Genomic DNA, 12,933 nt, shown 5'->3' with positions numbered 1-12,933 from the left:
ATGTGTTATTGATCCAATGCTGGCTCGGTCACTAAGTTCAAATCTGTTGTCTTGTGAAGTCAGTGTATAAAATCCTTTGTTCAGATTTACTGAAGTGACAAAACTTATTAAATGAGGCAGCAGTAGACCAGCAGCTCCTCTGTCCCCCACAGGGAAAAAATGCTCAGTTTCTCTATGGATTTTGGTTCACAAGCTTCAGTTTTCTGCCAAAAAAAGTTGACCTATGTATGAGGTAAAGCAACAAACATATTCTTAAGATATCATAGTCTTAAGCAGGCGTAGATTTTGTTTTGTTAACGTTTTGTTAGGTGGCTAAGATCATTTCTTTCTTCTGTCCCTCCAGCCATCAGTGAGAACAAGTTTCTGGGTCCTAGGCCAGTTCATGGAAATAATATTGTATAAATAGTTTATACAAATACACTTCAAAAAAACCTGAACTATATAAGAAACAATACAACTAAGATTTAATCAAGGAGAATTAAGTCCCACCCCAGCCTAAGCAAAGTTGTTGCATGTAAATTGTTTGGTACTCATTCAACTACAAGGGTATTATGTTGGTAAATAACTGAGGTTAGTTAAGCCTTTAATGTGATGGCAAACAGCTAAAGTTAAATTGATCAAGCTTGACCTAATGAATGAAGATGCTTAAGACAAGAGTTTTTTCATTTCAGGATAAACTGTCATGCCATGATCATCACAAGTTTATTCAGTAACAAAAACTACTTTGTGCCATCCCAACAACAGAATGCAAAAAAAAAGAAAATATAAATATAAAAGGCGCTGTCTCTTAAAAGACAATGTGGCATGTTGACCTCTATTTACAAAACAACAAGCATAAACCTTGGAATCTTCAAACTTCCATAAATAACGGAACATTTCGAGCAAAGCTCTTGGACTTCTCTCTTCTGACTGGGCTCATTCACACCGAGGCTTGTAGCTGACTGAGGCAGCGATCTGACTTTTGATGTTTTGTTTCTTTCCGTTTACGATGAGCAGCAGAGGAGAGTCCACTCTTATACTTCTGAAGTCAAACTCCTACCAGAGAGAGGACAAATTCAAGTCAGACAACCAGACGAATATTTATCATGAAAGCCTTAGCAACATGCATGAAATACTGACCTTATCCTTGTGTGTTATACTGTGTCGTTTGACCTGAGGTTCAGGAATGGCAACGCTGTCTCCTATCAGAACGCCCCAGGCGTCCGCTGTGTTGTATACCATCACCACTATACATGTCTCCTCACTGTCCACCATACCGAATGTACTGAGGAAAAGAGGTCCAGAATTTACAATACTGCCCTAAAAACAATAACTCAGCTACTATACACAGATAGAATCAACTGCAGGAGAATAAATGGAGTAAAAAGAAGCTGAACTCACAAGGCCATGCGACCGTCACAGGCCAGGCTGAAAACCACCTTGCCCAAGGCAGCCACCCCAGCATTGTGTCCGTGTGAGAGAGAGTTAATTGTTCGAGGCTCCAGGCTGCCCACATGGCCTGCTGGAGAACGAAACTGAGGGGACGAACAGGGCCCCAATGCCGACGTGTTGAGGTTAGATAGCATTGTCCGTAACCTTCGTGCTTTCACCTTCCCCTGTGGATAAACACAGACTGAAGGTGTTTATCAGGACGAAAGAAAGCACTCAGAGAAAGCAAACCTCCACTAAGGCTGCACATTTTTCCACATCAATAAATTCAACTCTGGATCACAACCAAAATCTAATAACTTAAATAAAGACACTATACACAAACATAGTTATGAGTAATATATTGAAACCTTTCTAAATGTTACACTTGAAACTTTAACTTTATAAGTTATGCTGCTCACAAACACATAAGTGCTCGCAAAGACATTGTTCTTTGACTGAGGTAAGTATAGTTGCACTTTGCTGCCACCTTGTGGATGCAAGCAAACAATGCCAATTTTTTTGTGATATGAAAATAATTAATAATAATTATGCCCCATAGAAAAAAACACCAACTTATGCAGTTGTGTGACACATTCTTCTACCTTGTTCTGTGCAAGAGCTGTGACTTTCTCCAGATACTCCAGCAGCTGCTTCTCTCTCAGTGGAGGATCCTTCATGCTCGGTTCAAGCGCAGCAGCTCGACTGTAGCCTTCAAGCGCAGACCCAAACATCTCCTCGTACTGGAACAGAGTGGCTCGGTTGAAATGCAGCTCCGGGTAAAAAGCAGCAGCTCCATCTACTTTCTCCTTTAAAGGTGGGAAAGGAGTGAAATATTGTTAGTGTAAAGCAACTGCTGATTTTAGCTCTACGTTTAAGTGTGTGTGTTTGTACTCACAGACTGTGCATAGGCACTAAGAGCTTGTTGACACAACTGTGGATTCTGTCCACAGGAAAAAAACATGGACACATTGGCATTTCCCAGGATAACTGTAAAAGCAGAAACGTAAAATACTTTTTCAATTATATGCAGGACAGCACAAACTCAACAATCAACTGAGTATTATTTATTAAATTAGCTGATTATTACTTATTCCCACTGCAGGACTAATAAAGGATCATCTTATACATTTTCATTCTTAGAAACTTGATAGATGCGGTCAGTTTATTTTCATCCTAAAATGTATTCTAAACGTTTTCCAACTATTTTTGTGTAAACAGTGATACATCTCTTGTCAACCAGAATTGTCTGTTGATATTCAGTTTATAACTGTGTATAAATTAACATAAGTGTAAAGCAAATACAGTTTATGGAGACAGACCCTAATTGTTATCAGTAAATAGCTTAATTATTTTCAAACTGATGAAGTTCAACAATTGAGTTTATCATTTGTTATTATTAATTTTTTACTACCCACAATCCACCTACCCACAACAACATTGTCCTAATTCTCTCAGTCAGGATTTTGACACTCTACTCACACCAGGACATCCCGTCTGTGACATCCAGCTGAACAGCCTGTCGTGCCATGTCCACACTCTCCAGCACCATTTTGCCGTATGTGGTGCAGTCTGCCACTGGCAGCTGCCTCAACACCATGGACAGGCTACGGAGAGACACTTTGTTCTTGGTCTGCAGAGGTGGGAGGCACAGACAGAATAGCACTCAGAAATACCTTGCAAGGTCATTGGATATAGCCCCAAAATCTATGTTTGTGGCTAACTATGTGAAACCATAGCATGAGAATGGATTAATGAGGCATCTTCCCTCTCCTTTTCACTTCACCTTCTTCAGAGCTCCAACAAAATAGCTCTTAGCCTTGACCAGGTCTTCTTTTTTCCAGTACTGCTCCCCCAATATGTTCCAGGCCTCAAATAGGTCAGGGTCCAGCTTCAATGCCCGGGAAAGGCATTCTTCAGCCATAGCACTGAAGTCTGGCGCTACATTCAGACACCTGCTTTTCTGCAGCAAAAACTCTGCGTTGTCTTTATAGCAATCTGTTCACATCACAAATACATGACATATACTGGGGGTCAGGGATATTGTGCAAATTGAAGATGCAGTGATGTTGTGTAACAATCACCTTCTTTCTCCTCCAGCTTCTTCAGCGTCTTTTCCATTTCCTGTGCGACATCACTCTCTTTCCTCCCAGCGTCCTCCAGACTGTGAGTCTCAAAATAGAAATCTCTAAAATGATACAATTCATCCACAAGCTCCTGTAATGGGAGGGAGGGAGGGAGAAGAAAACAGATTTTGAATTTTACATAATGGTTAAAAAAAAAACAAAGGCACATTTCCCACAGCTAAATCTGTCTGTGGACACTGCTACTGGGAATACACCAATACTCCATTATGTCATTAATATACATGTATGTTAATAAATGTAATGGACAAATCAGTAAGAACAGTAAAATGACAGCAGTTGCTTGTTTACTTATACTGCAACAGAATAGAATATACTGTATAATACAGATTACTCTTCATGTTGGGGCTTTTTAGGAAAAGCAACACCCAACTACACATTTGCTTTAAATCTAAAGTGTTATTGTTGAATGTATCTATGATTTTTCCTGGGAATGACGCTACCAGTTGATTTTTTAATACCAGTAAAAATCTTTAGGTTAAATATTTTGGTCATCGGGATCTTATCTGTTCAGGAGTTCACGGAGTTATTTTGAGCTGTATATTATCTTACATGCTGCCAGGAAATCTCATCCTCTACTCTGAATCAGTGGCTGGACACCTTGACCATCTCTTTAAGAAGCTTACTCTAAAGCCTTGAAAAAGATTCCCTTTCTTTTAGTATCTAGGGAGATCTAAAATTTAAAAGGATGAAATCAAGCCTGCAAAACATATGTGGCCCAGGTTCATATTTGATAAGGATGGTTGACTATTATGAGTAAGATATCAGGTATCCAGTTACCATGACAGTTTAAATTGGTTGTCGTGTCCAGCTCACATAGTATCAACAAAACACAACTACTCCAGACACTCGGTGGATTTAAAGGGTCGTACAAAAATGTATCGCACTTGCCTTCAAAATTTGCAGTTCGGTTTTGTCTGTGTGCACCTCTGCACTCTTCTCGTCTTCCGCCATCTTTTGCGTTCGCCTTTTGCAGAAAGAGGTAACCCTGGGGAAGCTGTAGAGGAATAAAACGCACCAGTTTAATTTAGAAACAATAAACCCTAAAGTCCGGTGTAATGTGTGGGCAGAAAACTGTAATTTCTCTCATAAGTGAACACAAATGCGGTGGATTTTCTCACATAGGAAACGGGGGTCTAATTTCAGCTACGCCGGAAGCTGTAGAGGTCCGTCGTGAAACTTATTCCGACGATGAAAGCGAACGGAACACAAAATAAAAAACTGACATACTTTTACTACGGTGTTTAAATTTTCCTAAAATATATACCTTTGGTAAATAGTCGTGAGATTGTCATGAGTTTCTCTAATGCATATTATATAACTGCAAACTTCGTTGGTTTAGTTTTAGTAGGAACCTTTCAGTCAAGTTGCCGGTCCGACACGTTTTCCCGTGTACCATACATTCCCCGCTCCTTGTTGGGCGCATAGTGGTCGTTTGTACTGTGAAGTAGTTCGTGTTTTTTCTGGCGTTGGTGTGATTTTGGTACTGTGGAACCCATCGTCATGTCGGACACATGGAGCAACATTCAGGCGCATAAGAAGCAGCTGGACTCTCTGCGGGAGAGGCTGCAGCGGCGGCGGAAAGACCCTGCACAACTGTCCACAGGTACGATCAGCGAGCTGGTGCCAACATAATAATTGTTTTTGATGTTAAAGACCTTGAAAGCGATATTCAACCAATTCTGATGTTGTCACTCTGCAGGTAAATGTGTTAGTAACCACGGTGCCATATTTAGATAATTTAGTCGCTTTTCAGTCGTACGTTTCAGATCGTGTAAAACTCTGCAACATTACCTACTAGTACTAGGGTCTGAAACGCTGGGGGCGTGTCCACTCGAGGAACTAAACGCGCACATACACACGTACTTAAAATAAGCTTTAGTGGGGACCCAGGTAGGTGAACGTCGCGTTCGTCAGGTTTTGTACATTAAACATAAACACACCGGTATCAAACCACCTGTACAACACCCAAACAGTGAATGATATCCATCTGCTTTGATCCCCACAATGTTGTGCTTTAGAGGGGATCAAAGCACTGATATGACCATGGTATTGACTTCCATTCATTACCAGTTGATGCCAAATTCTAATCATAATTCACATTTTAGCCTGACAAAGTCCGTGTTTGTGTCCTAAAGAACAAGTACACAAACTGGTATGCTTTTGTGGGGACCAAAGCAACCTGCATCCTGCATTACTGCCATCACCTGTAATTTGAAAACTCCTGTATGTGGCCCTGCGATGGACTGGCGAACTGTCAAGGGTGTACCCCGCCTATTGCCTGATGTACCTGCGATTGGCACAGCACCCCCCGCGACCCTCTGGTGGAGGATAAAAGCGGTAGATGATAACTGACTGACTGCAGCACAGTCCGTCATATTCTTTCTCGTCTTTTCAGTGTCATCCTCTGCTTTTCTCTATTGTCCTCTCATCTCCTCAATCTCATCCTCTAAGCAGCTCAATCTTGCTGTTTATTGGAGAAAGAAAACACCAAACCTTTTTCTTATTTAATCTGTAACATTTTCCTAGAAGCTGTTAAGCTTTAAACAGTTTAAACATTCTTTGACTGTTTAGTGTTTAAAATCCTTCATGGAATGGCATGGCAGGTGGTCTTCCACAACTGGAACTGACATGACTAGGCACCATTATGCAAATTATCTCTGTATATCTTTGCTATATAAACAGACAATGAGCAATTCTCACCGTCATTGACGTTATTGTTGTTATTTTATGTTGACGTGTGACTGCACTGTGTTCCTGTGTTAGGATGTACAAAAAAAATCCATAACTTATTATTCCTTAACCTGTGTTGTCACCATGTAGATAGTGGAGGCAGCACAGATGCTTCCACTGCCAGGAGTGACAGTCCAGCTCCATCAGCTCCATCTACCTCTCAGGTGGAGACGGAAAAACCACCAGATCCTGAGCTGGAGAAAAGGCTGCTGGGATATCTGTCTGATCTGAGTCTTTCTCTCCCTACTGACTCACTCACAATCACAAATGAACTCAATAATGTGAGTTATTCTTTGTGTGTTCACAAGTTTTATGGGTCCATGGTCAATTTAGCTGCTTCATATTGTTAACTTTAATTTTTTGAATTCCCTTCTGATTCCCCTTCTATTCTATTCCTTCTATTTGATTTTTGCCCACAGTCTGAATCAGCTGTTAGTCACAGCTGCATTCAGAGTCTGCTGCTCAAATTCTCAGCTCAGGAGCTCATCGAGGTCCAGCAGTCCTCCTCCGCCTCCTCCACAGTAGTGGTAGCTGTGGATCACACTAAACTATGGGCTATGATTGGGTCTGCAGCTGGAGCCCAGCGCTCTGGAATTAAGAGAAAAGCTGAGGACCAAACCCACAACAAAAGAGCTGCAGGCTTCTCACCATCGACACAAAGCTCTGCCTCCCCACCACATTCGTCCACCACCTCTATCACACCAGCTTCCTCCTGTCAGCTGGCAGTGTCTGGGAGCGGGGCAGATAAGAAGGGCAGGAGTAGTAAAAGCCAGTCATCTCATGTGGACATGGAGATTGAGAGCCTCTTGAACCAACAATCCACAAAAGAGCAACAGAGCAAGAAGGTAAACAAATTAATATAATGATCAGCTCACCTTATCAGTCAAAAACAAAGCAGGAGTATGAATGGAGGTGTGCTTGATGGCATGGCCTCATGGAAAATGTCACTTGTGCGTAGGTGAGCAGAGAGATTCTGGAGCTTCTAAACACCAACACAGCTAAGGAGCAGTCCATCGTGGAAAAGTTTCGGTCTCGTGGCCGGGCTCAGGTCCAAGAGTTCTGCGACCACGGGACCAAAGAGGAGTGTGTGCGTTCTGGGGACACACCGCAGCCATGCACCAAGTTACACTTCCGGTTAGTGTTCCTCTGCATACTCGGTATTTATATCACTTGACACATGACCGATCTGTCTAATGACTTTTTAAGATATTACATGATTGTCAGGAAAACACAAGTTCTCTCTGCCATAGTCCTCTTTTTGCTCCATCATTATCTATGTTTGGGTTGTACCAGGCTCTGATTGGCTCCTTACTGGCAAAGAATGAACACAGTATCTTACCTCTGGCATTGACCTTGGGTTAGTCTTATCATCCCCCCCAAAGCTGCTATAACTTAAACTTGTCTTATAACTGTGACCTTTTAACTTTAGGTCCAAACTATATATCATTGCTACATTTTATTTATACCATTAAAACAAAGCGATGAATTTAAACTCAACTCCCGTGTTGAAAAATACTGTGTATGGCCTGAAGGGGGCGCTGCTATTGAGCAAAATATGAGAACGATGCATCTTGTGGCTTGCGTTTGTGTAAAATGCATATAATATACAGTGCTTCTCCATTAATGTAAGAATATTTTGGTTTTCTGGACCTAACAAAGGGCTTGCAATCTAAATCTGAAATATATTGAGATCAATATTAAAATAATTAAAAATAACATATAACATAAAAATAAATAACATATACTGCTACAGATTTTCTTTCTTTAATTTGTGTTTTAATTAGGGGCTTCAACTATTGACTATTTTCATTATCAACTACTCTGTCAATTATTTTCCCAATTCATGGATTATTTGTTTGGTTCAGAAAATGTTGAACAATGTTTTCCAAACCATGAAAAGATAATGTTCTCTAATAACTTGTTTTGTCCATAAACCAAAATGAATCAATTTAAATTATATCTTTGTGATATGGAGCAACGAAACCAGAAAACATTTAAATTTAAGAAGCCACTAAAACGGCTGAATTATAAAATAGTTGATCAATTTACTTAGTTGATTAATTGTTGCAGCCCAAGTTTTAATGAGTTTGGAATAAAATTTATGTATGAAGCTGTTTTACATTGTGATGTGTTTTCTCTCACAACAGTCGCATCATCAACAAGCACACAGATGAGAGCCTTGGGGACTGCTCCTTCCTTAACACGTGTTTCCACATGGACACGTGCAAATACGTCCACTATGAGATTGACAGCCCACCAGAGGCTGAGGGGAATCTGCTTGGGCCACAGGCAGGAACCTCGGAGCTCGGCCTCCACGCAGGCGACGTAGACAGCAACGTCGGCAAGCTTTTCCCTTCACAGGTGCGAATGATTGTAGATCATTTTGCGGAAAGAAGAATTTTGCACAAACATCAGAAATCCTAAATTAACATTTACATTAAAATGGATGGAAACCCACCACAAAATTGTTCTCCTGATCATTTTTGTAGTATTTAATTTGTGCTTTAATGATTTTAGTGGATCTGCTGTGATATTCGCTTTTTGGACGTTTCCATCCTGGGTAAATTTGCTGTGGTGATGGCAGACCCTCCCTGGGACATCCACATGGAGCTGCCCTATGGAACACTGACTGATGACGAGATGAGAAAACTCAACATCCCCATCCTACAGGATGATGGCTTCCTCTTCCTCTGGGTCACCGGCAGGTAAATAAAACAAACAACTGCTGTAATATTGCAGAATACGGCTCAGGTCATAGACCCTGGTGTTACTTTACAACCAAGCAACGCAGAGGAGATTTTATCCTAGTTTATTAGATATGTTAAGTGCTTTCGATTATTAATGCCTGTAGACCATTTGTCTGTGTGCTTGAAAAGTTTGGAGGTAAATGTGTATCTAGTAGTTATCTAGTAACTTTCATCAGCAGGGATGGTTTTCATGTGACTGTCCGTCTCACTACAGGAACAACATCATGGTCCAATGTCTAAACTAAGCTATAACTTTTTTGTCAGCTCCAAATTACATCAAAATATTTCTCCTTAGTATTAGGCCTTGTTATTTCCACTGATGCTTTTAAACCCAACTTAAACTTTTGTCATTTCAGTCTTGCTTTTATTCCTGATGCTGTCTGATTATGTTGTGTTTTTAATCTGCTGTGTTATCCTTTGTATTATTCTAGTCTATTTGTTTAACCCTTTAAACAAAGTACTTTAGCTTAACTCATGCTGTTTTAGTAATGTCTTATATAAATTAAGCTGACAAGTAAGAAAACGTAAATTAAATATGGTGGGATTGTCATATTTAAACATCTCCTGTGACTCTTCTTACAGGGCCATGGAGTTGGGTAGAGAGTGTCTCAGTCTTTGGGGGTAAGTCATTTCTTCTGTTCATCTCCAAACATTAAATAGTTGGAATATTTTTATTTCATGTCATATTATTTTGGTCTATATGTTGCTTTACTTTTCTCTGTCAGTTACGAGCGTGTTGATGAAATCATTTGGGTGAAAACCAACCAGCTACAGAGAATTATCCGAACTGGGAGGACAGGCCATTGGCTGAACCACGGGAAGGAGCACTGCCTCGTATGTTTATATACTGTATCTCTGTTCTTGTAAATCATCTAATACAATGTTTTTTACTAATGTGTATGACTCTATTCTGCTTCAAGAGAAACAAAGTCAAAGGGAAATCTTGCTGGAACTTGTATTGCTTGATACAAAACTGACTTATTTCTCCTCAGGTGGGTGTAAAGGGAAACCCACAGGGTTTTAACAGAGGGTTGGACTGTGATGTAATTGTGGCAGAGGTATGTGGATATCATTTCTTCAGTTGCCACATACACCACTTTCAGCCTGAAACATTTGCTTCATTACACTCTGCTGGCTGTCTCCCAGGTTCGCTCCACCAGTCACAAGCCAGATGAAATCTATGGCATGATCGAGAGACTCTCACCCGGCACCAGGAAGATCGAGTTGTTCGGTCGACCCCACAACGTCCAGCCCAACTGGTAATGTGACGCCATGCTTTCATTTAATGCAAAACACACAGGCCATTAACATGCAAATAGATTTTTTGAATTGGTGATCAGACACAAGTGTGTCTGCATCACACCAGGATGAAAATATCTCACATTTCTGGAATACAGCGACTGCTTTCAGTGCACCTTTTGATACTCGGCCCAAACAAATATGTCTGTTTTTTTTTGTTGACTCTGAAATAATGCAAATATTTAACAGTAAAGCTGGTGGGGGAGAAAAGTGGCACTGATAATCCATTGTCTTTTAATTAATTCATATATTTATTATTGTTGAATGTGATTTTTAATTAATGAAGTTAAAGCAACTTTGTCGTCTTAGCAGCTCCCAAGTTTTAGTTGCTTAGTATTAACAAACACAACAGACACACATCCCCACAAGCTTCCACTCTCTTTTCAAGCATTTTTAGACTCGACATGTGAATGGCCATTACTCTCATATGTTATACAGTATGTCAGGATTAGTTATTAAAAACCAGCGGTCCAGATGGAGAAAATCCCCTCATGCAAATGTTTGGGACATCAAAATGTTTAATGGTATTCTTATCAATCAGTGCAATGAATATGTGTCAGTGTCTGTGTGTAGTCAGCAACTGAAATGACAAAATATTGTTTGTAAGTTTTCACACTAAACTGGAGGTATTATAAATTAGGACTGTATCAATGCATCAATCCTTTTTTCTCATGTTAACTCAAAAATAAAAAAGGCCAACATACCAAAAAGATTTAAAAATAAAATTCATTAGCTGCACATTTAAAAAACTATTGTCACATGAGTTCAAACACTCCCTCAGTCAGGTCTGGTAGCGTTGCTAGACAGATGAAGGGAGCAGCTTACAAATATCGTTACATTATCTCTGTTCACAAAGACAAAACAGAGATGCAATAATAACATCAACAACAAAGAACAGAAACAATCAGTCTTCTTTCTTCCCTCTTCTCTTCCTGTGTGTGTGTGTGTGTGTGTGACACTCCCAGACTTCTGGTCCAAATGCTCATTAGAATTTTGTAATGTGATTGGCTGAGAGTGATTTACAGCACGTGGGCCTCTATTGCTGTAAAGGTTAGAAAAGCTGTGCAGGGTAAAATACAAACACTATCAGTATGTGGAAATGATCAATGATTTAACGGTGGTAAGTCTGAGGATAGATAGCATGTTGTTTAGGTGCAGATCCAGACCATTGTTTGCCTTTTCTGTCAGAGTCTGCAGTATGTGTTTGTACTGATTGTGCCTGCTTTCCTTTATTTCTCCTTCAGGGTAACTCTTGGAAACCAGCTTGATGGGATCCATCTTCTGGACCCAGATGTCGTGGCTCGGTTCAAGAAGCGTTATCCTGACGGCGTCATCTCCAAACCCAAAAACATGCAGTGATGACGTCATCGGTCTGTTGTCGCAGGTCGGGAGAAGTTTGTCTATAGATTTTTTTTTTCTTTTTTTTTTATACCACAACTTTTTAAAATAATAATGTTAATAAATTGTGTTAACAAGACAAATTGTCTGTGCCTTGGTGAAGAAATGAAACCCTGCAAAGGAATGTCTAGATCACCTTTTTAACCTTTATGCATGTGACCCCAGATTTAGTACAATTTAAAAAAAAAACAGCTCAGGAAACATTTCTAATGAACATCAGTATTTTGTTTGTAAAGAACAAATATTTCCAACATGTATTAGAATAGCTGATTTTTATCAAATGATTAAACATGGAACTGTCAGATTTCAGCAGTTTTATTAGTCATTTGAGATCAACACTTTTATTCCGATATTATTTTCACTGAGTCTGCACTTTACGGTTTGTTAAAATGCCATCATAATATCATATGCAAACAGTGTTTTAATTATAAAAATACAAACAAGGTTAGCAGCCAGAATAAGCTGAAGCTTAGGACTTAAAAAAATATTTATAAAGACAGAAATGTAACTGCTGTGCAGCTCTGTTTACTCCATGTTTAGTTTTTTTTCCCCACAACAAGGGAAGTAACAAGAGAAACCTCCTCAAACCAGCAAATATGATACACAGTGTTAATATGATCCCTATGCATTTGTTCTACAATCAGGGTTAATGCCTTCTTTTTTTAAAAGAAAAACAGAAGCTTTATACATAATGGCTGCTAATGATGAGATTCATAGTCATATTTTAAAGCAATACTATATAACCATTGCAATGAAGGTAGGAAACTACTGTACTGTGGCCTTCACATACCATAAATGATATCATAGAAACCTGCCAACACAAGATGGTGGCAATAGAACTTATTCTTAGGCTATTAAAACCAATACATTTTTAGTTTTACAGTGATTTAAACAAACTTACAAACTTACTTATGGGTAGTATACTCAATTCTGCCTATAAACCCTCCTAAATGTTAAACTCAACAAGTTGCATAGTGTTGCTTTAAAACAACTATGGGCCATAATGTCATCTTCAATTAAAACAGCATTTTTCCCACAAAAAACCCAAACCTAAAGCTTTTTAGCCGCCGCCCCCTCCGATAATAATGCACTTCTTGGTTATAAATGCTGTACAAGTCTCTGATGTCTTCATTTTCATCAATATTATGTCCATTTGGGCAGTGGATCCACCGACGCCATGGAGCAGTCCAAAGTTTTAACATACT

General features: G+C 39.6%; 2 protein-coding genes across 2 annotated transcripts; one reads left to right on the top strand and one right to left on the bottom strand.

Moving 5' to 3' along the window:
* Positions 1 to 688: 688 nt before the first annotated feature.
* ttc5 (tetratricopeptide repeat domain 5) lies at positions 689 to 4,716 on the bottom strand. Its single transcript, XM_044020959.1, has 10 exons — positions 4,673 to 4,716; positions 4,443 to 4,548; positions 3,492 to 3,624; positions 3,194 to 3,405; positions 2,890 to 3,040; positions 2,306 to 2,397; positions 2,013 to 2,216; positions 1,381 to 1,595; positions 1,120 to 1,264; positions 689 to 1,035 (listed from the first exon to the last, which is right to left on the bottom strand). Exons 2-10 carry the CDS (start codon positions 4,503 to 4,505, stop codon positions 916 to 918), a joined length of 1,335 nt encoding a protein of 444 aa, XP_043876894.1. The 5' UTR covers positions 4,506 to 4,548; positions 4,673 to 4,716; the 3' UTR covers positions 689 to 915.
* On the top strand, positions 4,512 to 12,037 carry mettl3 (methyltransferase like 3). Its single transcript, XM_044020958.1, has 11 exons — positions 4,512 to 5,157; positions 6,375 to 6,565; positions 6,704 to 7,129; positions 7,243 to 7,418; positions 8,432 to 8,645; positions 8,802 to 8,989; positions 9,614 to 9,652; positions 9,757 to 9,865; positions 10,024 to 10,089; positions 10,178 to 10,290; positions 11,575 to 12,037. Exons 1-11 carry the CDS (start codon positions 5,055 to 5,057, stop codon positions 11,687 to 11,689), a joined length of 1,740 nt encoding a protein of 579 aa, XP_043876893.1. The 5' UTR covers positions 4,512 to 5,054; the 3' UTR covers positions 11,690 to 12,037.
* Positions 12,038 to 12,933: the final 896 nt, after the last annotated feature.

The sequence above is a fragment of the Solea senegalensis genome, linkage group LG3, assembly GCF_019176455.1.
Source record: "Solea senegalensis isolate Sse05_10M linkage group LG3, IFAPA_SoseM_1, whole genome shotgun sequence".
Classification (NCBI taxonomy): domain Eukaryota; kingdom Metazoa; phylum Chordata; class Actinopteri; order Pleuronectiformes; family Soleidae; genus Solea; species Solea senegalensis.
This window is presented reverse-complemented; position numbering and strand designations above follow the sequence as displayed.

Excerpts from the sequence above, each read along its gene's own strand:
- ttc5 (XM_044020959.1), bottom strand. The coding sequence starts at position 4,505 with ATGGCGGAAGACGAGAAGAGTGCAGAGGTGCACACAGACAAAACCGAA. Across the intron at positions 3,041-3,193 it reads TTGTTGGAGCTCTGAAGAAG|ACCAAGAACAAAGTGTCTCT; the intron begins GTGAAGTGAAAA and ends CCACCTCTGCAG. Across the intron at positions 2,217-2,305 it reads TTAGTGCCTATGCACAGTCT|GAGAAAGTAGATGGAGCTGC; the intron begins GTGAGTACAAAC and ends CCACCTTTAAAG.
- mettl3 (XM_044020958.1), top strand. The coding sequence starts at position 5,055 with ATGTCGGACACATGGAGCAACATTCAGGCGCATAAGAAGCAGCTGGAC. Across the intron at positions 5,158-6,374 it reads CCCTGCACAACTGTCCACAG|ATAGTGGAGGCAGCACAGAT; the intron begins GTACGATCAGCG and ends GTCACCATGTAG. Across the intron at positions 10,291-11,574 it reads CACAACGTCCAGCCCAACTG|GGTAACTCTTGGAAACCAGC; the intron begins GTAATGTGACGC and ends TTTCTCCTTCAG.